We start from the raw sequence: 24,288 nt of genomic DNA, 5'->3' as shown, positions 1-24,288 counted from the left end.
GACTTTTCTACCTTGTCCTGTCCAGCATGGTGGTGGCAGAATGATGGTCTGGCTGCTGTGTTGTGCTGAACAAATTTACTTTGCTTCATGGGTATAAGGCTCCATTTGATGAGTTCGTTCGTTCATTTATTTATTTATAATTATGGAATTTCTGTAATCTTGTGGGATCTGATCAGAGAGGACAGAAAAAAAATAAGTAATGAGAGAAGTAAAAAGGAAAGTACAAAAAAGGAAGAGGAGACAAAGGTCCAGCAGATAGAAGCAACGAGACTGCCGGGTTTACTTCCTGGACTTCCTGAGGTGACGACTACAGCATGCAGAGAATGAGGAATGAGGAGGATCAGAGGTGAGTCTGATCCTGCAGATGTGATCACGCCTCTACGGAGGCTGGAGGCAGACTAGGGTGGTCCAGAGACCCGGGCGATCAGCGGTAATCCTGGAGCACCAACCCAAGACCCACCTCCATGAAGACCACCCTGGACCCACCCAGAGGGCGGCAGGCCCCAGCCAGAGCCACCCACAGTCATGGGGCCCAGGCCCCGACGGGCAAAGATCGGCAGCCGCCGACTGCCAGGCACCGGCCATCCAGGGCGGCCAAAGCAAAGGGCCCAGGGCCCTGAGAGCCCCAAGGCCCCCCCAAGCACCCACCGCAGTGTTCCAGTTGCACACCTCGGGAACCAGGGCACCATCCACTAAACACACATGGGCCGATGTTGAAAAACTTACATCGGCCCATGGTGATGCCATGTGTCTGAATACAAAGCGGATCTGAGGTTTTCTGGTTCACCTGGAACCTGCTGATGGAGTTTTGGATTTCCTTCGGCCTCACAGGGCTTCAGAAGCCGCCTCCAGGTTTCTGTAATCAGTTTCAGTAAACTTATGTGTCAGTCTAACCTGAACCAGCAGCGTCATCGGTCCACTCTTATCGATTTCCAGGATTTCTCCGTTCTTGGTTCCGAGCAGGATGTGGCCGTGACCCAGGGTGATGGCTCTGATGGACGGGTTGTCCTCCAGCAGCAGACCTGATCAGAACCAGAGACAGGAGTCAGAACTACGCCACCAGAACCTGCTGAGACCTCCGAGCAGCAGTGGACACCTTTGGAGGATGGTGACAGCGCCGCTCTCTTGATGGCGTATGTCTTCAGGCATCTTTCGAACATGTCGTCCCACAGCTCCACGATGCCGTCCTTCCCCCCCGTCACGAAACCCTGGACAGTGAATGCAACACAACATCAGTTTTCAAACATCTGAGAAGGGAATCTTTGGAAGGAGCCTTCAGTGGTCGATACACCTGCTGGTCATCGGAAAAGCAATGGAAGGCAACACCATGCTTCCTACAGATCCACCCAGGGGGAGCATGTCAAGAGACCCAAAACCGACCCCTGGGGGCCCCGCAGGTCAGAGGGGGAGAAATAAAACGACACAATTACCAGAATCCAGGATCAGAAAAAGACCATTAAAACTTTTATAAGAGTAGCTTCCGTGCTGTGGGAGGCGGCCTAAAGTGGGCTAAAACCGATGGATTTAAACCTTTCTGCTCTAAAAGAGGCGGATCAAGAAGAATCTAAAAAAGTAAACGTTCAGTAAATCTGTTCACCTGGTGGAAAAGGTGAGTCCGACCTCACATTACATCACTTATATAAAAACTGATTAAATAATGACTTAAAAAGATGGATGGACGGGTGGATGGGTGGATGGATGAGCGTCACCTTGTCCAGGGAGCACATGGCGAACACAGGGCCGTCGTGGGCCTTGACGGTCTTGATGAGCGTGGTGTCCCTCCAGATGTAAACATCTCCATTTGTGGCTCCGGAGAAGACCAGATCCTCAGACCGACCGTAACATGCCGACATCATTGTCTCCTGCTTCCCCAGGTTCCCGAAAATCCCCCGTTTGAATGTCAGACCCCCACCTGTGTGATGGCAGACACAGCTGACTCATTCACTTCCTGCACAGGTGATTCAAGGCAAACAGAAGAAGGGAAAGCTACCTGAATGCTGCCAGAACTTGATGTGCTTCATCCCCACTGTCACCAGTTTGTCCATCCTGAAGGGATTACTCTTCACCACGAAGATTTTCTCTTTATGACCCCTGCAGGACAGACAGCACCGTCAAGCTTCTGTTGCTTACAGAAGGCCATGAACGAAACAACATGATGTTCCTTTAAGTTAAGGAAGGTAAGAACATCCCTAACCCTGACCCACAATCACACCTGACAGGTAATGGTCCAGTTGTTTGTGTTATAGATGTGTCAGGTGTGTTTACCTCGCTTTGGCCAGCCTCTCTCCCTTCTTCCAGTCCCAGATGACAATGGAGTGAAATTCATCGATTCCCACCGAGATCAAACTTTTCCCATCAGCTGACACAGAGACAGAAGAGAGAAGACGAGGTTTAGGATGGATGGATGGATGGATGGATGGATGGATGGACGATGAATGGATGGATGGATGGATGGACGATGGATGGATGGACGATGGATGGATGGATGGATGGATAATAGATGGACGGACGGACGGACGATGGATGGATGGATGGATGGACGATGGATGGATGGATGGACGATGGATGGATGGATGGACGATGGATGGATGGATGGATGGATGGATGGACGATGGATGGATGGATGGACGATGGATGGATGCATTGTTGGTAGTTGTTGTTGTTTACTGTACGGATGTTGACCTTGTTGATTTCAGGATCAACTCTGGCTTCTCAGCCGTACGTCTACATGTAGTAGCGTTTTGCTGCCACTGGGGGGCAGCACCAAAACATGAGGAACAGCCTGAGCTGCTCCTGGTTGAGCTGCTGCTGCTGGTGGTGCTTTAGTTCTGCTCTGCGGTGGAAACTCAGTAGAAAGATCTGCTCTGTGTTGGAGTGAAACTAAATGACAAGGTTATAATAGTTTAGGTTTTTTATTAGTTTTAGTTTTTACTTGGTTTTTACTTTTTTTCAAATTCAGTTAGTTTTAATTAGTTTTTATAGCAAATTTTTTAGTTTTTATTAGTTTTCGAGCTTCTAAAAATGCTTAGTTTTGGTTTAGTTTTAATTAGTTTTAGTGTTAGTTTTAGTTTTTTGTTTGTTTGTTGTGTTGTTTTTTCTAAATTAGAGTATTTATCAGGTGCAAAATTCAAAATAATCAGAATAATCTTTGCATAATAAAAACTTAAAAAGATACAATTTTTAAAATCTGAATCAGGAGGAAACATGAACAACATCTTAAAATCAAACAACAGCCCAAAAGACAAAAGCCTTAAGTTAAACAATGTGTACATGCTGCTTCTGGAGTCGTGTGCTCGGTAAAAATCAACATAACAACATATTAAAAACACGCATCAACATAACAACACACTAAAGACACGCATCAACATAACACACTAAAGACACACATCAACATAACAACATACTAAAGACACGCATCAACATAACAACATACTAAAGACACGCATCAACATAACACACTAAAGACACGCATCAACATAACAACATACTAAAGACACGCATCAACATAACAACATACTAAAGACACGCATCACCATAACACACTAAAGACACGCATCAACATAACACACTAAAGACACGCATCAACATAACAACACACTAAAGACACGCATCAACATAACAACATACTAATGACACGCATCAACATAACAACAGTAAACACGCATCAAAATAACACACTAAAGACACGCATTGACATAACACACTAAAGACACGCATCAACATAACAACATAGTAAAGACACGCATCAACATAACACACTAAAGACACGCATCAACATAACACACTAAAGACACGCATCAACATAACACACTAAAGACACGCATCAACATAACAACACACTAAAGACACACATCAACATAACAACATACTAAAGACACGCATCAACATAACAACACTAAACACGCATCAAAATAACACACTAAAGACACGCATTGACATAACACACTAAAGACACGCATCAACATAACAACATAGTAAAGACACGCATCACCATAACACACTAAAGACACGCATCAACATAACACACTAAAGACACGCATCAACATAACAACACACTAAAGACACGCATCAACATAACAACATACTAAAGACACGCATCAACATAACAACACACTAAAGACACACATCAACATAACACACTAAAGACACGCATCTAATAATTAACAACACTAAACACGCATCAAAATAACACACTAAAGACACGCATTGACATAACACACTAAAGACACGCATCAACATAACAACATAGTAAAGACACGCATCAACATAACAACACACTAAAGACACGCATCAACATAACAACATACTAAAGACAAGCATCAACATAACACACTAAAGACACGCATCAACATAACAACATAGTAAAGACACGCATTAACATAACACAATAAAGACAAGCATCAACATAACATACTAAAGACAAGCATCAACATAACACACTAAAGACACGCATCAACATAACAACATAGTAAAGACACGCATTAACATAACAACATACTAAAGACACGCATCAACATAACACACTAAAGACACGCATCAACATAACACACTAAAGACACGCATCAACATAACAACACACTAAAGACACGCATCAACATAACACACTAAAGACACGCATCAACATAACAACATAGTAAAGACACGCATTAACATAACAACACACTAAAGACACGCATCAACATAACATTGTAAAGACACGCATCAACATAACACACTAAAGACACGCATCAACATAACAACATAGTAAAGACACGCATTAACATAACAACACACTAAAGACACACATCAACATAACAATATACTAAAGACACGCATCAACATAACACACTAAAGACACGCATCAACATAACAACATAGTAAAGACACGCATCAACATAACAACATACTAAAGACACACATCAACATAACACACTAAAGACACGCATCAACATAACAATATACTAAAGACACGCATCAATATAACACACTAGAGACACGCAACAACATAACAACATACTAAAGACACGCATCAACATAACAACATACTAACAACATATAAGTCACGGACCTTCGGGTGGCGTACGACACAGACACCTGGTGTAAATCCGGCAGAGCGAAGTAAACAGATTTCATATCGAGGGCTTATGTATGAAATAAATTTACAAAAAAAACAAAAACGAAGGACATTTTTGCTAAAATTTTAGTTCATTTTGTAAACACACGCTACAGTTTCAGTTTGTTTTTGTTTTTCTTTAAACCCTGGTTTTTATTTTTACTTCAGTTAACGAGAATGTTTTTTTAATTATAGTTTTCTTTTGTTCGTTAGTTTTTGTTGATGATAATAACCTTGCTAAATGATTGTTTGGAGCGGCTCCCGTCTGAGGTCTAAACCTCATTTGTCGTCTTAGCTATGAAATCTGTAGTCCCTTCCAACCCGAGCTAACCATCAGCATCAGTGCTGACGCCGTCGGGCTTTCTGGACTGTGGAAGTTCATCTGTGGACTGAGTCCGCAGATGGAAACCTGAGTGTGCAGAGCCGTCATGGCGTACCAGTGAACTCCAGCGCACACACTCCTCTGCTGTGGTGTCCTTTCAGCAGAGACAGACACTTCAGAGTCTGGATGTCCCAGACGTGGATGGCCGGGTCTCTGCCCACCTGAACACATACAGCCAATCAGAAACACTCGCCGTCTGTTTATATACTGTACATGCTGCACTTTCATTGGTCGGCTATACCTGTGCGGAGGCGATGTAATCTTTGAGAGGGTGGACAACGAGGCTGAGGATGTCATCGTCGTGGGCGAGGTAGAAACGCTGGCTGTGCTGCAGCCGGTTGTAGACGACGGCGACGGCGGCCACGTGGTACACCACCTCCCCGGTCTGAGTGTAGAACAGGTTGTTACGACAGTCGAAGCCGCGATACCTGCAGGAAACAGGAAGCAGCTAAGGGATCCAGGAATGATGCGGTTTCAGTTGTAGTTTCATGATAACTCTTACCCATGAACAAACTGCAGGCGAAGCCCCTCTTCTGGAGCTTTCTGTCTCTTCAGGGAGCCAATCAGCTTCTTCCTGAGCTGTGGCAGGTCCTCCTTGTACACCTGCAGGTAGAAACAGGTTAGTCAGACAAGCAGACACCAGCACGAAATATGTTTTCACATCACGGAAGCAGCAATGCTAACATGTAACATAGCAACATGATGGGAGAAACTCTAAAGACTCCACCAAGCATCAGCATTCAGACACCAGCAGTTCTATGTGAATGTAGAAACCATGAGAACAGCTCTGTTTCTCTCTAGATCCTAGAACTCCAGTCCTCACTAAGACCAGGAACGTAGATCCTAGAACTCCAGTCCTCACTAAGACCACGAACATAGACCCTAGAACTCCACTCCTCCCTAAGACCAGAAAAGTAGATCCTAGAACTCCAGTCCTCACTAAGACCACGAACATAGACCCTAGAACTCCACTCCTCCCTAAGACCAGAAAAGTAGATCCTAGAACTCCAGTCCTCACTAAGACTAGGAAAGTAGATCCTAGAACTCCAGTCCTCACTAAGACCACGAACATAGACCCTAGAACTCCACTCCTCCCTAAGACCAGAAAAGTAGATCCTAGAACTCCAGTCCTCACTAAGACTAGGAAAGTAGATCCTAGAACTCCAGTCCTCACTAAGACCACGAACATAGACCCTAGAACTCCACTCCTCCCTAAGACCAGAAAAGTAGATCCTAGAACTCCAGTCCTCACTAAGACTAGGAAAGTAGATCCTAGAACTCCAATCCTCACTAAGACCAGGAATGTAGGTCCTAGACCTCCAGTTCTCACTAAGACCAAGAAAGGAGATCCTAGACCTCCAGTCCTCCCTAAGACCAGGAAAGTAGATCTTAGACCTCCAGTCCTCACTAAGACCAAGAAAGTAGATCCTAGACCTCTAGTCCTCCCTAAGACCAGGAACGTAGATCCTAGAACTCCAGTCCTCAGTTTTCATTTACTTTCTTTTATTTTTTAAGCGTGTTTTAATGCTTGGTACTGCTCCCGCTGTGATGCTTTAATGTTTTATGTAAAGCACTTTGAACCTAAAGTTCACAAGTCCCAGGATTACTTTATTCATTCCTAGGATTACTTTACTCATTCCCTAGGATTACTTTACTCGTTCCCTAGGATTACTTCACTCATTCCTACGATTACTTTACTCATTCCTAGGATTACTTTACTCATTCCCTAGGATTACTTTACTCATTCCTAGGATTACTTTACTCATTCCTAGGATTACTTTACTCATTCCTAGGATTACTTTACTCATTCCCTAGGATTATTTTACTCATTCCTAGGATTACTTCACTCATTCCTAGGATTACTTTACTCATTCCCTAGGATTACTTCACTCATTCCTAGGATTACTTTACTCATTCCCTAGGATTACTTTACTCATTCCTAGGATTACTTCACTCATTCCTAGGATTACTTTACTCATTCCCTAGGATTACTTTACTCATTCCTAGGATTACTTTACTCATTCCTAGGATTACTTTACTCATTCCTAGGATTACTTTACTCATTCCCTAGGATTATTTTACTCATTCCTAGGATTACTTCACTCATTCCTAGGATTACTTTACTCATTCCCTAGGATTACTTTACTCATTCCTAGGATTACTTCACTCATTCCTAGGATTACTTTACTCATTCCCTAGGATTACTTTACTCATTCCTAGGATTACTTCACTCATTCCTAGGATAACTTTACTCATTCCCTAGGATTACTTCACTCATTCCTACGATTACTTTACTCATTCCTAGGATTACTTTACTCATTCCCTAGGATTACTTTACTCATTCCTAGGATTACTTCACTCATTCCTAGGATTACTTTACTCGTTCCTAGGATTATACGTACAGTCCTGGTAGTTGTGGAGATTAACTTAATTTATTGTAGGTATATTATTTCAGACAGGAAGCTGAAAAACACAGGCCTAGTGAATAAGAGGTGAAAGGCATGTTTCCTGGTCACCTGACGTTCGTAGTTGGCCTGAGCTTCTTGTTCGATGTCTGAGTCGAGTTCTGGGACGTCCGACACGTCTGAGTCCGACTCGCCGCTGTTAGAGTCGGCGTATCCCTCTGCAGACAGAACCAGGAACCAGGAGACCACCAGTCAACAGATGATGGTTAAAATTGACTCAGGATGAGATGCAGTGAATTATCTGGGGAGGGTTGGATTGTTTCATCGTTTACAGCAGAAATTAATTCATGAAATGAACCTTTTGCTGGCGTGACATGGTTTCAGGGGTTCAGACTTTGTTTTAAACCAGCCTCCCTCTGGGAAATGAAGAACCCAGACCCATAGCAACCATCCATGAGTTAAGTCCCTCATCTTTTCTTTGGGAAGGCAAATTAATTACAACACATTTCATACATGAGGCAACACTGTGAAAATCTCTCTATCTAAAACAAATGCAGCAGAAAATAAGAGCTTTCAGGAGTGATTTATTGGAACCCAGGTCTGGATCAGACTCCAGGTTTTCAGGTAGTGTGTTCCAGATTTCAGGAGCAGAAAAAACTAAATGTTTAGTCTGAACTCTCGAGATGGAAAGCAAATTGGACCCAGATGATCTTAGAAGTCTCGGAGGCTCATATTGTATCAGCAGATCAGGTCTAGATTCTAGACCAGGGTTAAGGTGTGAGAACTTGTTCTGGTTTTTGTGTGGAGCAGCAGCATCTGGGTTCGTTGCTTTCTTTAGTTTTTATTGGTTTGTTAACTGGTTCCTCGAATGGAAGCAAAACAAAACAAATAAAAGAAAAAGACATAAAGTAGATAAACCAAATCAGCTTATATAACGCCTCCCCTTTCAACAGCAGCAGATAAACACATAAAGCAAAGTTTAAATTTCATCCATATTTTTCATGAAAAGTAAACGATCCAAACCAAAGTCAGGGGTCCCCTGGTGAGACTGTAATATAGAGCCGAGTGTCATCAGCATAATTATGAACAGACTTTTGGTTGATTCCCATGATCTAAGCTGGTGGGAGCATTTAGAAGCTAAACAATAGGGAGCCCAGCATGAAGCCCTGGAGAACTCCACGTCATCTTTGTTTTAGTAGTTCTGTAGTTACCAGCTGATATGAAGTAGTTCCTGTCTTTCAAGATGGATTAAAACCAGTTCAGTACTGAACCAGAGGTTCCCGCCCTAGATGATTCACTGTTTAGGTTAATTTCTAACCTTATTGTCTCGAGAATGATGCTCACTTCACATCAGGTCTGAAAACACATACACTGGTCCAGGTGTTAATTGACAGTCAGGTGTAGAAGGATCTGGATTCTGGTTTTGGATAAATGTTGACCAGAAAATCTTGGTTTTACCTTGAAGGAGCGGCTCCAAGACCCCATTCATGACGCCCTCAGGTAGAAATCTCCACTGGAAAACGGCATGGTCAGCACCACCAGTGCTGATGACCCACTGCAGGTCACTGGACCAGCGAACGTTGGTCACATGGGCAGAATGACCGATGTACTTCTTAAATTTGGCCCCTATGTCGGAAAGATAACGTCAAGTTTCATCTGCTAGAAATACGAAAAAGCTTCCTTTACAGTCCTGAGTTCATCCCAGTTGGACTCCCGTCATCAAAGTACAGTTTGTCCAAACTCTTCCTGGTCCATCAGACAGGAACAGAGAACCCTCTGACCTCAGGAACTGAATTTACAGCCTAGTTACTCATCTGGAAATCCAGGTAAAATGTCAAATAACTGAAAATGTTTGTACTGTGTGCTACAGACCTTTTTTTAGGCAGGGGAACCTGAAGAGTTTGATGAGACCGAGGTCATCGCCGGTCACCAGTACAGCGCTGCTGTAGTTGGCATCCACAGAGTTCACATTGGTCATAGTGGAGTATTTGGGCCAGATTCCATTCACCTCTAGCCCAACAACACCTGTCCATGTCATCCAGTGGATCCCCTTTGCTTCCTCTTTTGGAACCAGCTTCCCTGCTGCAGGACAAGAACAAGGTGAGTCCCCAGACAAGTTCCCAGTCTAAACAGGTGACGACCTACAAAACAAATCTTGAAGATTTTGATCCAGGCCCAAGGATAGACAGGTAAGTCTCATGTCAGCAAAGCGAGTCCTACGTCAGAACATGTGAGTCCATACCAAGCCGTGCTGTATTGTACCTGCTTATGGCAAGAGACTAGTCTGGTCCCAAACCTGTACAGATCCCAGACCTGAGCTCATACCTGGCATCCTGTAGAAAAGCCGCTCTCCGGCGCCGTCATTGGTCTGCAGGAAACGGCTGTCCACAGACCAGTCCAGGTGGGTGATGAAGGAGGTGGACCTGCAGCACTCCCCCACCTTCTTGTAGCGCTGAGCCACTGCATAGACGTCCACCAGCCCGTCATTTGATCCCACCGCCAGGTAGGAGCCGTCTGGAGAAAACTTCAGCTCGTGGATTACTTCCTTTCTGTCCTTGATGTGCACAACCTCCGTCATGTCCCTGAAGACATGAACAAATTTTTGACATCTTTGTTCAGATACACAAACAGCAGACTGGATGTTTTCAGAGAGGTTTCAGGCTTCGTCGAGTGTGTCTCAGGTGATCTTTGATGTTCTCCTGTGTAGAAGGAATAAAGTGTTATTTCCCAAAACTAGGGAAGGAGGGATGAGGTCACCTGACTCGAAGCACGGTGAAGGAACCGTCTTTCATTCCCAGAGCGAGCTGAGATCCATCGTTGTTGAAGGAAACGCTTCGGATAGACTCCTCCATGTTACAGCGAGCCAGCAGGGTGTGGTCAGGAAGGCTCCACAGCCTGGGACAGGTAAGACACAGGTAAGACACAGGTGACAGACAGGTGAGACATGGGTAAGACACAGCTGAGACACAGGTAATAGATAATTGTCAGGTGATCAGTGTCAGTGTGCTTGGACTGACCTGACTGAGCGGTCGTCGCTCCCGGTGACGGCAACTGGCTGTTTGGGGTGCAGGTCCAGCGCCCACAGCTCCCCTTCACTGTGACCCTGCATCAGCAAAACCGGTTTGTCCCGGTCTCGGACCATCACCTCAAAAATCTCACTGTCCTGAGTCCCGGCCAGAATCCGGTCAGCTTTCCAGCAAACGCTGCGGATCGAGAGACCTGAAAGAGACACACACTGAAACCAGGACACCAACCCGATGGAGCCAGACCTGCTCCGCAGCTGAAACCAGATCTGCTTTACAGGTGGAACCAGTACCAGACCTGGTGAACAGCTAAAATCAGACCTGCTGGACACGTGGATCAGCAGGTAAACACAAACAACTGGATTCAGACCTTTGTAGCCCTGCTCGGCTTCTCTCAGGTCGATCTTGGTGATGGGTTTGAAGTCTATGTCCCACAGTCTGATACAGCCGTCTCGTCCTCCGGTGGCAAATCCTTCCTCACAGGCGTGCATGCTAAAGATTCCCGCCTGCACAAAAACGTTTCCAGTCAGGCCTGCAGATGTTCCAGCTGCTGCCGGAGCAGAGACATACATACATACAAATATGTTGGTACCCCGTGTGCGGCCTGAATGGTTCTGATTAGAGTGATTCCTTTCCAAACATAAACATCTCCGTTCAGGGCTCCAGAGTACGTCAGCTCATCTTTGGCTGCAGACACACACAGGATGGTCTGCAGGTCGCCCGTCTTCCCAAAGATTCCTCGCTTCGCAGTCAGAGCGTTCCCACACAGAGTCCAGAACTGCAGAAGAGGAACAGCAGCAATAATGAAAACAGGAAAGAAAACCTGCTGAGTCGGATTGATTTAGTGTGACGACTGGAAACTGAAATAAAAAGTTTTACATCTGAACTTTAAGCCCAGGTTATTAAAGCTCAGCTACCTCATCCATCATGTGACTCAGTGGGTGTGGTCTCACCTTGATGTGTTTGACTCCACAGCTGACCAGCCGGCTGGACTGGAACGGATCCCAACAAACATCAAAGATCTGCATTAAAAGTAAAAAGCGAGTTAGGGGATGCTGCAGGTTCCAGTAGATAAACCTCAATGAACGAAGAGCTGTACTCTGTCCGAGTGTCCGGTCGCCGTGGCGAGGACTCGACCTCTCCTCCAGTCCCAGACACACACAGTGTTCTTGGCATCCAGACCAACCGAAGCCAGTCGCTACGACAACAGAGATATGAAACAAAGGTGTCAGTGATGTGCTTCACTTTGTCTACACTGACATATATACAACAGGGAAACTCCACCCCCCCACTACAGAAACTGGAGGACTGGAGGGTTCTACCTGCCCTAAAACAATCAGCTGACCAAGATAAAAAAAAAAAAACCTCTTCATATTTATGGAAGTTTCTCCAGGCGGCCTCCTTGGACCTCTTCATCCTTGTTTAGCTTGTCAGTTGTTTTCCAGATCTAGATTTTTATTCTAGATCCCTGCGGCTCAAGGTGAGGTCTTAAACACACCAGAAGTAGAAGGCATTTACTTCATGGACATGAGAGCCACCAGCAAATGGCTAAAGGGCCATTTATGTTGGAACAGAAGATGGACACGCAGACAGACGGACAGGTTCGAGAGTAATTCGGTCCGTTTTCAGGGAGCTTAGCTATCTGTCGCTTGACACAGAAGAACCGAGACCACCGGAAACCACGGGGGCAGCGCTGAGCAGAATAGCTGACATGCTACCAGAGAAAGAAACAAACCAGAGAAGAAGAGAATCAGGAAGGGAACAAAAACGAATAGTGAGGACGAGAACTGTTGTTTGAGCTTTTGAATAAAAACTGTGAGTGTTTAGGGCGTGTTGGGTGGTGGGAAACAACATCATAGCGACGCGTTACTGCCGCTAAATGAGGGTGTGAACTCTGAACTCAGCACTGCCCCCTAGTGGAGGAACTGAGGAAGGGAAGACTGAGCATCCATCAACATAACCTTCCAGGAGAACTTTGTAACCAGCCATCCAAGGCCAGTACAGGGAGCTGAATCAGATAACAGCCTTTGTTTTGGTTTCAGGCCAGAGCTGTTTCGTCTGCCTTGAGTCTCTCAGTGGTCCCACTCTCTACCCACTCTCAATCATCCAAATTTATGGGTCAATTTCCATCCAGCCGAGCCGACAACGTCTCCAAGTTGGTGTCCACCCCGCGTACGAGCTCCAGAATCGCAACCAGCTTGCTGTTCTGGGCTAGAATAGCCTCCAGTTTACAATTAAGTTCCTGCAACGCCAAAGTCTGATTGTTCATAGCTCGACACACACCGGCACAGAAATCCGGCAGCTTGCCAGTGGCTGCTAATTAGGGCTGCAACGATTAGTCGACGTTGTCGACAATAGTTGACAATAAAAATAGTCGACAACGAATTTAGCCGTCGACTATTGTCGGCAAAAAAAAAAAAAAGACAGACAGACTACAGAGTGAGACATCGTCTTCTAATCCTATCTCTGCTGAGAGTTGCACAATGCACATGTGCAAAGAGGGGAAAAAAATATAGAGTGAGACATCGTCTTCTTTTTTTTTTTTTTTTATCTCTGCTGAGAGTTGCACATGCGCCACAAAGGCCGCCAGGGGAAAAATATGGTGGCGGACCAGGGAGGAAAACCGCGGCGGAGAACGTTAAAAGTCTGGGATAACTTAACGTTAAACCTACAAAATAAATTAAATACATGTGAGATTTGTAAAGCGGACCTTGTGTACCACGGAAGTACGTCTGCAATGCTCGAACATTTAAAGAGGAGGAACGTCGGACTTACTTAACAACCTCACGCAAGGTTTCAAAGCTGAAAGTGAAATAAGATCCATATATAATAATCATAAGATACATAATCCGATTGGTCGACTAGTCGTTTTAATAGTCGGTGACTAATCGACCATCAGAATGTCATTAGTTGCAGCCCTAATACCAACAGTGTCCGAATTTTACAATACACCAGGAAACCGCCCGCTCCAAACAGCAGAAACCCAGTTATCATGAATCCAAATGTATAGATGTCTTTAGCGTCCTCGACAGACAGAATCGACAGGTACATGACTTTCCACACTCTCCAGGAATCCATCACATATCCAGCCGAAAGCGTTCCACCAGGACAAGCAGGCTCCCCTACGCCTGTTTTCCGGTTCGAATAAATCTGGTCGATTGCATTTAGGGACCAGCTCATCAAATCCATGGTTCTAGATTCTGGATTCAGAACAGAAATGCAGAGAGAGTCTCAGAGGTGACAGGACAAGTAGCAGGGCAGCGTGGGGAGGAGAGAGAGAGAAGAACAGCGTCTGTCTTCGTCGAGGGCCGGAAGAAGAGATCAAAAGAAAAACACAACTTCTGTCAGCACTGAGGACTAAGAGCCGTCCCCACGACGGCGGATCCAGAAACCCCACGAAGCAGGGATGAGCCTCCATGACACCAACCAGGTCTGAAGCAGGAACCAAGGTGGATCGGTTTGAGTCCTCTACCGCCTGCCGTACCGTGTGGACAGCGAAGCTGCACAACTCGAGGATATGACGTCAATGTGACGAACACGCGGCGGTTCCCCATCCACCTTCCTCCAGTTTTTATGCTTTGTAGTCCAGAGTTTTTAAAGAAGCTCAACTTCTTCATTAGTCCAAAGAAAAGTTTCTCTTTTTCCTCGCTGTGAATCCTCAGCTTCTTCTCTTCTCTGCTTTCAGTGTGAAATTCCTGCAGCGAGTGTTTACCTGTGCATGAGTTGTTCTGCTCCAGCTTTTGAGTGTTGCTCTCTAGCGCCCCCACAGCCTGTAGTATGTACTACAGCATGTCGTGGGGATGTTGAAGCCTTTCTCCTAGCTTTCACACCTGAACCGGCTTCACTGCCATGTGGACATAGTGTAATTTTAACTGAAGAAGTGAATGCTAAACAGCAACAAAAGTGGGGAATACCCCGACATACAGGAACTCCTCCACTTGGGGCAGGATGTCATTGTCACATAATGAGCTCGCAGTCAGGTGTTCAGACTTCCTGTAGGTTTTTGTACATTTCCAGCCTCTTTTCTGCCTTTTATCTCTCCGCGTAGGAAGTTACATAGGTTTCTGTAAGGACTGCCTGTTTAGGGGAGAAAAACAAATGGAATAAAACACTTTGAATAACACTGTTTATTTGCTTGTTTTTTTCCACTACTGACGAAACTCGATCCCGGTACTTTGTTCAAACCAGAGTTCTTCAGCTCTGGTCCTGCAGGACCACTATGCTGCAGGTTTTAGTTGTTTTCTTGGTTCGTTGGGTTCAGCCGTTTGCTCGTAGCTTCTGTACAGCTTCCTTTAACCTGGACCGGGTGAGGGGAAGCAAGGAAACGGCTAAAATCTGCAGGACATCTCTTCAGGGCTGGAGCTGAAGAACTCTCCCAACAGAAGAATTTTGAATGAGATTATTTTACAAGACAGACGATGAAAGGGGCTGCAGGTTTACACCATAAGAAATAACGACTCACTGAATCATGACGTGATCCGGTGTTACAGGTTTTTCATACCAGGGGGAGTCCGAATCCACAGAAACATCTACAAGCAGATGTCTTTTCCTCCAGCTTATTTTACCTAAACTCACTGAGACCAGCTCTCTGACATCCAGCTAATTTACCACCTGATCTCACACACAAGCAGCAGCTTGACTGAATCCCACGTCCCCACCTCACTGCAGGCGTAGTGCTGGTACGAGACCCACCTGAACTTAGTCGGAGGTCAGGAAGACCAAAGGCAGATGGAAGCGGTGCAGAAAATAAATAAATGAATGAATGAATGAATGAATGAATGAGTTCGGCTTCATCTTCCGTGCAGAGCGTCGAGCGTCTCCATCCTTCTTGGTAAGAAAACGCTCAGATGAACTACGTGTAAGTGAAGCCCACACGGTGACCAGCCGTACTTCCTGAACTGTTTGGAGGGTTACATGCTACATGGACCATGTGACAGCATCAGCTGGACCAAGGAGGGTCAGCACTGCTCACACTAACCCCTCACACGAGTCAGGATGAGCATCTATGAGCCACCTGTGAGGGCGGGGCTACCTATGAGGGCGGGGCCTGATAGAAACTCAAGAGTGTGTGAAACGACCTCGGCTGCAGGGCGAGTTCCTGAGCTACGTAACGAGTGTCAGGAAAAGAGCTGCGGTCTCGCGCAAAGCCAGCTGATGCTCAAGCGCGTGGTTGATGACTGATGGTAGTTTAACCTGCACACGAGTTATGGCATAAATGTAACTTCTTCACCTCCAGTTCAAACACACTTCGCTATCCACAATGCCCGTCCGGCATCTCGAAGGGGTTGTAGTCTCACCTGTCCATCTGAGTCAAAGGCGAGACAGGCGACTCCATGGGTGTGGACGTCCCTCAGGATGGAGACGGTCTGCATGGCATAGGTGTCCCAGATACAGATATACGGGTCCTTACCCACCTGACCCGTGGCAACCTGGATCTTATCTGGATGGATGGCGAGACTAGAAGACAGAAAAACACAGCTGTTAACAGTTCACCTCGTCTCCACCAGAGGCAGCAATGAGTATGTCTGGACACCCCTTGAGTCACATTTTGACACCTAAGATTAACCTAACCTCAATCCCAATCTTGATCCTATACTGAACCAGGACCTCAGAAACGAGCAGGGTTCGGTCCTCATAAAACGTCCGATCCCCACAAGGCGGTTCAGAGAAGGCAACAGAGAGGACGACACCCAGATGGTCCGTAGCCTGCAGGGCTGCCACCACCAAGACAATGTGTGCTGAACAGCCAATCAGAGCTGATCACAGTGTCAGCATCTGTCAGAGGTCGTAGCGAGTGATGAGGTCACAGGATGCTGAGCCCTGCGAGCAGCTGTCACACTCAGCGTTCGCCATCAGGTCTGAATGTTAGTCGTTTTCTCCCCATTTCTCATCAAAATAACAAAGACCTCGGTCTCCACGGCAGGTGTTTTTACGGCTGTCACAGGTTCACGTTTGGTCACGATGCCCGTCTCCCTAACAGACTAAAAAACATCCATCAGGCCCATGAACAGCTGGCTTCTAAGCTGACTTACGGAGGTTTGAGCTGACGGATGTCAGAAAGATCAGAAAGATCATTTCATCTGAAGAAGAGGAACTCGCATGTTTCATGTCTGCAATTCAGATCTAACAGAGTTCTGAGATGAAGAACGACTGACAGGAACTCAAACCTCCACTTCCTGTCAGACTTTCCACCAATCAGAGAGCTTAGATTGACAATAACGTCCAATCAGGAGCAGCCAAAGATCAACCAGTGAGCAGAAAGTTCTATGTGTGTGTGAAAAGAAGAAAAATAATGCTCCTCTATGGCTGGAATAAAGCCAAGAAGACGTTTCTGATGCACGGTGGCGCCACAAAGCAGCTGAGCTGGAGTTGGTTTAGTGAGGATAGCAGGTAAATAGTAGTTAACACAGTTAACAAATTGCTTCTTCTTCTACTCCTAAACCGCAGACCACGCCTCCTTACCTGATGATGTCATCATTGTGTCCCAGGAAGAACTTCTGGGTGTGTTCTCTGGTGTTGTAGACCACGCCCACTCCAGCCACGAAGTACACCACTTCCTTCCCGGCTGTATAGTACAGGTTGTTCCGGCACTGGTGTCCTCGGTATCCGTGGATCCACTCCAGCCTCAGCTGGCAGCGCGGCGCCGTTTTGTCCGACATGTCCACGCAAATCCTGCTGCCGAGGAGTCCTGAGTTGGTTCAGTCTGTCGCTGTAGGCTCTGTAGCCTGGAAACATCGGACTACATCTCCCATAATTCCACAGGGCAGCTTCCTGAAGTTGGTCTAATTGGAAAGCTCAGGAGAAGTTGGAAGTCCATGGAGATGCTGGAAATCTGCAGACTGTCCCTTTAATTCACAGAAAGCTTTCAACAAATTCTCATCACAGTATTTAAATCACACGCAAAGAGAATTTTAAAAACTAGTTTTTACAAAGAATTGTAAACATTAAAACCAATTAAATCTTAAAAAAAGATTTTTTTAAGATTTGTATTTTTATTCTTTTTCAGCTATAAAATCCAGTTTAAACTGTTAAAAATTAATTAGAAAAAATATTTTAGATTTATCTTTACATGTGTGATGAAGGTCGGAGATAAACGTCGCGTTTGTGGGTTTGATCGGAACCGGAGCGGCTCTTTTTAATGACGTGTCGATCCGGACCGGAGCATCCTCACCGCAGAAGGTCACGGCTGGATCAGTCCGCACTGCGTCGCGCAGAAACACGTGTGTTTAACGAGGGTTCCGATAAAAAAAAATGACATTTCGGGGGGAAAAGAATTGGTTCTGGAGGCTGAAATCACAGAAAATCCCTCCGCCGTCTGTTCGCCGTTTCCAGCTGAAATCCGGAGATTACGGCGCCGCTTTCATCCCCGTCGGGTCGCGTCCGGGTCCGAACCAGAACCGGAGGCTCGCGCTGCGGCAGGCCGGCAGGCTGACACCCGCTGCGGTTCCAGGCTCTACAACGACCGCAGAATCCGACAAATGATGGAGCAAAGTGGGAATATTAACGGGAATCCCGGAGATCAGTGACAGCAGTCAAGGCGGAAACCACGCCAGACTACTTCCGGTTGGGACTTTGGAAATAAAATCGTCTTCTATGTGATGGCGATGTTTGTTTTGGTTTCCCCAAAGATCCGGTTCTTTGGGTTCAGATCCCTTAAGGTCCATTCATGCTCGCGTACATAAACGGACAAAGTTCGTCCTCTGCCTTCATATCCTTCATATTTTCCACTAAACTCATGTAGACTCGTGAAGGGACCAGCCAATATTTTTCCACTGGATAAAAATGTATTTTTGAGGAAAAATAATCCAGATGCATCTCATAATACAAGATTCCTTAAATTGTTTTGACTACTTTTATTAAAATACTTAACAAAAATAGACATAGCCACTAGCCAGACTAGTTATTTAGTCTAAACTAACAACAGTTTCCCTTTAAAACATCTGAATGCATTAAATTTCTCTTCTCATTCAGCTGGTTTAACATCACACAGATGGATGGATGAGAAGAAAATAGGAGCAGGCTGCCGATGGGGTCAACAGCACCTGCTAGCCACCATGCTAACACGCTAACACGCATGGGGAGGGACGTTTACAACGAATGGAGCAGTTTTGGTTTGATTTTAGCCTAATTTAGGAGTTCTACATGGTTTCTGTCGGAAAGAAGTTTTTTTTCAATGTTTTAATAAAAGCTTAATTTTTATAGAATTTTTATTTGGATTTAAGTTTATTTCCTCACCTTTTCCTCAATCTTCCATTTAAATCCAGCTTCTTGTCTCTTTGTCCTGGACCATCACACTTCCTGTCTTCGTTGGGTCCTCTTTAGTCCTTCTTTCACATAATAGCAATGTGCAGTGGTTTCCAGTAGAGAATCATGTCTGCTTTTAATGCAGAAGATCACTAGCGTCCAGCCTTGTCCCCAGCACACAGAGATTCCTCCTGATTCTGTGAATCTTCTGATGATATTCTACACTGTAGGCGGAGGCTCTTCAGTCTGAGGAACATTTTTCTGAAATTGTTCCAGTTTTAGATCCAGTTTGTCTCAGATTGGTGAAGCTCTGTCCATCTTTCCATCTGAGAGACTCTGCCTCTCTGAAATGCTCCTTTTATACCAGTCATGTTACTGACGTGTTGCCAGGTAACCTGATTAGTTGTCAAATGCTCCTCCAGGTGTTTCTGGTTTGTACCAGGTACTTTTCCAGCCTTTTGTTGCTCCTGTTCCAACTTTTTCCATCAGATTCACCATCAGCTCATATTTTCATCTCATGGTGAAACGTCTGTTTCATCTGATGTGTTTGTTTTCTGCTACTGGGGATAAAATATGGCTTGATGAGATTTAGAAATCATGGACTTCTGTCTTTTTTTAATTTCACACACCATTCCTGGCGTTAGGGGTTGAAAAAAAATTTAAGAACATTCATCAAACAGGTGGCTGACACGGAAAAAAAAAGAAATAAAAATTAAAATGAGATAAAATTCTTGTGTTTCCTGTGGACACCTGAACTGTCAATCCTTCCAAGTGAAATGATCCTGAAAATTCCTCAATTTGGAATCCTGGGAACAACCGTACTGAAAACATCCTTAGAATTTTATACTGAAGGGCAAGCGCCGGACTTCCTGTCTGCCTGCACGTATCTCTGATAATTTCGAACTCTGGTGCGGCTTTGAGCTCAGGAATCGGCTTGTCACCGAGGTGCATGCTGGGAGCTGTAGTTATTCAGCCAGAGCAGATGGATTTATTTCAGAGGTCAAAACAGGAAATAAACATGTAGAATAAATAAATGTATAAAGTAAAAGCAAATTAAATGAGAAAATGAAAATAATAAAATGATTTATAAACTTTCTAATTTAAAGAAAATTAAAAATGAAATGAAACATTTGTTAATGATGAAGGCTCATCATCGTCTGAAAGAAGGACGATAAGAACAGGAAGTTGTAAAGTTTAAAAGCTTTAATGACACATTTCTGACAGCGTTAAGTCTACAGGTGCAGGTTCATACATGAGGAAAGCTTTATGCTCTAACTTCAGTTTAAATATTCAGCTGTGAACAGCCCTCCTCCTCCTCCTCCTCCTTCATTCCTTCAGATGCAGTTCTGATTGTGCAGTAAAGATGGCGGTAACTTCCATACATGTCGGTACGATAGATATACAGCGACGCGGAGCAACACGAGTATCAAAGAGCAGAAAATCAGCGAGCAGGCAGCCTTCATCTGGTCATGTGTTCGCGCCCCGTCACCTCCACCCGGCCGACGGAACCAAAGAGAACCCAGAGGTTCAGGTGAGTGTGATGTAGCATGCAGGTGGACGATTTTCACACGAAGACCTCCACCGAGGTGACGGACAGCAAACAGCGGGAAATGAAAACGTGAAAAGCACTGTTGGTCCAATTTCTCTGCGGCAGAACCGCGGCGGGTTCTTCAGACGCCTCCCAGAACCGATAAACAGAAATACAAAAACAACCCGGAGAAGATCAAAATAAACAAAAACAAAGTGGTTCCCGTTGATGTCATCACCATCAGCGAGCAAACGGGCCAATCAGTGGTCGGCAGAGCGGCACAGCTTGATGACGTCACAGAGTGACCTCAGCGACGTCGTGCCGACCACATAAACAAAAACAGTTTATCAACAACCAGCTGAAACTGATGAAACGTTCAGCTCCACCTCCTCAGCCGTCTCGTATGGGCTGTTCTCCGATGACGTCACTACTGTGACTTCCAATCAGAAGTTTGTTTAAATATAGTTTGGTTAAAAAAAACAAAAAACAAAAAAAAAACAAACAGGAAGTTAAATTTAGTGTCTCGGGAACTCAGAGTTCCCAGCTGACCTCAAATGCAACATAACTGTTAACCCATTTTAAATGATTTAGAGGCAGATGATTGGATCAGGAGGGATAATGCAACTAAATCATCATCCAATCAGAGATTTTGAGGTTAAGATCCCACAAACACCAAATTCAGAAGGTGGGTTTGGATCTGGACCCAAACTGGGTCTGGTTCTGTTCCAGAGAGCAGCAGGCTGAGGAAATGAAGCCCGGCCTCACGAAGGTGTGAGATGGATCATGAAGTCGCGACAGGAAGCGGCGCTCCGAAGCAGATTCCAGTTCAGAGGATCAGAGGTTTCCTGCGTCGGAGCGCCGCTTCCGGTTTCACCAAAGCTCCGCCCACTTCGTCTACTGCTTTTTCTTGCTGAACAGGCTGAAGCGCTTCTCCTTCTCCTTCTCCTTGTCCTTCTCTCTCTTCCCCGGACTGGACTCGGTGGTGAGCGAGACAGAGGCCGGCAGCGTCTGAGCGCGCACGGAGGCCGGCGTGCCGGGGTTGGAGCCCTGGATGTCGGAGCGATCGGCGGCGTTCAGGATGGCCTGGATCCAGGTGCTCATCTCTTCCTGTAGGAAACAACATGGGTCAGAACCAGAGAACTGGACTCCGGTTTCTAGGTTTTAGCTTTCTCCGGGAAACATGACTTAATCCAACTCTGACCAATGAGCAGCAGGTGCTGCCGTAGGCTCCTCCCACGTCCTACCGCAGTCAGGTGACCCGGTCGGAGCTGGAGGTGAAGCTGGCCAATCCGCCGTCTCACAGTTTAATTACGTTAACGCAGAAACAAACATTTAACGACGCTTTCCTGGAAAAATACATTAACACAGGATTCTATCCTCCGTGGTTCTGAATCCAGACAAACCACTGGTCCAGGTCCGGGTCCCCAGGGGAACGGGTCTGGGTCCAGGACGTTGTTGAATCACCTGAGCAGGTGTCTATAGGCGTGCGTGTCCACGCGAAAACAAGCGTGCGCTCGATGAAAACTAGTTCCCGACCTCCTGCCCCAGAATTACTACGGAAAGCGTGAAGGTAAGAAATGAGTTTCCAGGAGATTCTGCTGCTTTCAGGTCAGAGCAGAAGTTTTAGGTTAACTGAGTTTTTACTTTATTTTTCCCTGGAACCATCATCTCCTTCCAGGTAAACACACCTGACGGCAGCTTCAGTTTTTACTCCTTTAACTGATGAATCCTCGTTTTTAGCTGAAACTCGTGAAGTTTTATAAAAACTAGTTTTGTAGGAAACGTGATTAAAAATGGCTGAAAATTCTTCTGTTGCAGGTTTTTATCAGATTAAATGTATTGTTTCACTAACTCGTCGATTTGTCGCCACGTGCACGTTTAATCAGAAATGTATTTCCAGCCCTGAAATTCCCGGACCGGTTCTGGCTCAGCGGCTGGACAGGAACCGGGCTGATGTGAACTGTACTCACTTCATCTTTGGCTTGGAACAGGAACTCGTTTCCATCTGCAGCTCTGAAATAGAAGAAGAAGAAGACGGTGAACAGGAAGCCATCTGGGTCTCAGGTTCTGGTTCCTGTCCTACAACCCAACCCAGGACCAGCGGACTGCGTGCCAACAGAGTGGGCCGCTCTGGTTCTGCTCCTGATCTGTTGTAAGTGTTACGATGCGTTTACTGACATGAGCTGCAGGTGTTTGTCAGGTTTACCGCCCCACAGTTGCCATGACAACCAGCCGGTCTCTACCTGAGTTTGAAGACGTGCTTCTTCTTCTTGTAGTCGGAGGCGACGTCGCAGGCGGCGTCCTTCAGGCTGACGGGGGGCTCGTTGTGGTATGGGACCCCCTGACCCGCCGCCTTGCTGTCCTTGTAGAAGCCCATTTCCTGGTTGTTGATGACACAGTACACGTTGTGCCACGACCTGCCAATCACAGAGCAGCGGGGGTCATGTGATGCAGTGACAGAGGAGGTGAGGTGGCATGCGCTGGGGGCGGGGTTACCTGTTGGAGGCCTTCTTGTTGTGGCCCTCCCACTCATGTTTGCGGTGCAGGAACCCATCCAGCTGCGAGGTTGGGTCCTGGTTCTTGCCGGGCAGCGTGGACGACTGGCTGCCGGGGGTTGGCGAGGGGGCGGGGCTTGGCTCCTTGGAGCTGCGCTCGGCAATGCCGTTCACCAGGTTGCCACCTTCTCCCGCATCCTGCATAGACCCCAGATCAGAGTCAGATGGATCCAACAGAACCGCTTCCAGAACAAGACTGTAAAACTTTATAAGGGCTAGCCTCCTCGTTTCCATGGAAACGGACATCTCATCAGGACCAGGACGAGTCCAGAGACAAGGGTTCCTCCTCAACTTTCAATACATAAATTTTAATAATAAAAACATTAAATTTATTTACACTTTTAATGATAAAACCCAGACTCTGCTGTTCTTCTGCTAAATGTTAACGAAACTTTTAACTTTTTAACATTTAAAAAGCTGAAAGTTGGTGGAAAAACCGGGAAACTGCTGGTTGAAGCTTCAGCAGGAATAATTCCAGCTTCAGACTAAAGCCTGAACCTGGAGACGTGTTAACGGTCCAGCTTTATCCACTCATCGTAAAAGACTGAAGGAGGTCAAAGGTCAGCCGTTATGATGACTGGATTCATTTAAACGAGTAGAAAATACAGAAAATAAAAATATTTAAAATCTGCTGCTGAGTCTTCGTCTCTCATGTTACTTTTTGTTGTGTGTGCGCGATTCCAGTGAGACACACACAACGCTGTCTGGCTGCCGGCGTTGCCATGACGACAGAGACAGCATTAGAACTCTGGCTTCTGGCCAAATCCAGAACCGCGATCAGCACATATCTGGTACCACAGGAACCGGATGCAGGAACACAGCGTCTTATCGCTCGGAGGCTTTTAGTTCTCTGTAAGTCACAGCTGTTTCCTATGTGTTTTAGAGAGAGAAAGATCATCACGCACCAACCGGATGTGATCCGTCATAAAATCCTGAAGGATTAAAAGTTTGAATGATTTTGAAACTGTGATATTTTAAAAGTAGATAAAAAACCTGAGCAGATGTTTAAGAATCTGTTCTGTCTCTGGAAGTCCAGCCTGAAACAGCTGCAAGATTTTT

At 45.7% G+C, this 24,288-nt stretch overlaps 2 protein-coding genes across 6 annotated transcripts in view; both read right to left on the bottom strand.

Annotated features, from left to right (window-relative positions):
- Window positions 1-17,890, bottom strand: part of LOC121638910 (echinoderm microtubule-associated protein-like 6) — a 51,869-nt gene extending 33,979 nt beyond the window's left edge. For all 4 annotated transcript variants that reach the window (XR_006010105.1, XR_006010104.1, XM_041983982.1 and 1 more), the window contains exons 1-20: window positions 17,365-17,890; window positions 16,200-16,359; window positions 12,002-12,100; window positions 11,856-11,924; window positions 11,495-11,680; window positions 11,273-11,408; window positions 10,897-11,098; window positions 10,637-10,774; window positions 10,205-10,461; window positions 9,752-9,961; window positions 9,338-9,505; window positions 7,991-8,097; window positions 5,977-6,077; window positions 5,716-5,902; window positions 5,530-5,635; window positions 2,266-2,359; window positions 1,991-2,091; window positions 1,710-1,912; window positions 1,097-1,208; window positions 895-1,022 (exon numbers count right to left, since the gene is read on the bottom strand). Coding sequence is in view for 2 of the 4 variants with exons in the window: in XM_041983982.1 (XP_041839916.1) it covers window positions 895-1,022; window positions 1,097-1,208; window positions 1,710-1,912; window positions 1,991-2,091; window positions 2,266-2,359; window positions 5,530-5,635; window positions 5,716-5,902; window positions 5,977-6,077; window positions 7,991-8,097; window positions 9,338-9,505; window positions 9,752-9,961; window positions 10,205-10,461; window positions 10,637-10,774; window positions 10,897-11,098; window positions 11,273-11,408; window positions 11,495-11,680; window positions 11,856-11,924; window positions 12,002-12,100; window positions 16,200-16,359; window positions 17,365-17,561 (2,961 nt within the window). In the remaining 2 variants the exon portion in view is untranslated. The remainder of the gene's footprint in view (window positions 1-894; window positions 1,023-1,096; window positions 1,209-1,709; window positions 1,913-1,990; window positions 2,092-2,265; window positions 2,360-5,529; window positions 5,636-5,715; window positions 5,903-5,976; window positions 6,078-7,990; window positions 8,098-9,337; window positions 9,506-9,751; window positions 9,962-10,204; window positions 10,462-10,636; window positions 10,775-10,896; window positions 11,099-11,272; window positions 11,409-11,494; window positions 11,681-11,855; window positions 11,925-12,001; window positions 12,101-16,199; window positions 16,360-17,364) is intronic.
- A 2,444-nt stretch (window positions 17,891-20,334) lies between these two features.
- LOC121638909 (spectrin beta chain, non-erythrocytic 1-like) overlaps window positions 20,335-24,288 on the bottom strand; it is a 40,493-nt gene continuing 36,539 nt past the window's right edge. For both annotated transcript variants that reach the window (XM_041983979.1, XM_041983980.1), the window contains 4 exons: window positions 23,171-23,367; window positions 22,918-23,091; window positions 22,645-22,687; window positions 20,335-21,781 (listed from right to left, as the gene is read on the bottom strand). In XM_041983979.1, the coding sequence (XP_041839913.1) occupies window positions 21,569-21,781; window positions 22,645-22,687; window positions 22,918-23,091; window positions 23,171-23,367 (627 nt within the window). In that variant the 3' untranslated portion in view covers window positions 20,335-21,568. The remainder of the gene's footprint in view (window positions 21,782-22,644; window positions 22,688-22,917; window positions 23,092-23,170; window positions 23,368-24,288) is intronic.

This window comes from Melanotaenia boesemani, chromosome 4 (genome assembly GCF_017639745.1).
Source record: "Melanotaenia boesemani isolate fMelBoe1 chromosome 4, fMelBoe1.pri, whole genome shotgun sequence".
Lineage (NCBI taxonomy): Eukaryota > Metazoa > Chordata > Actinopteri > Atheriniformes > Melanotaeniidae > Melanotaenia > Melanotaenia boesemani.
This window is presented reverse-complemented; position numbering and strand designations above follow the sequence as displayed.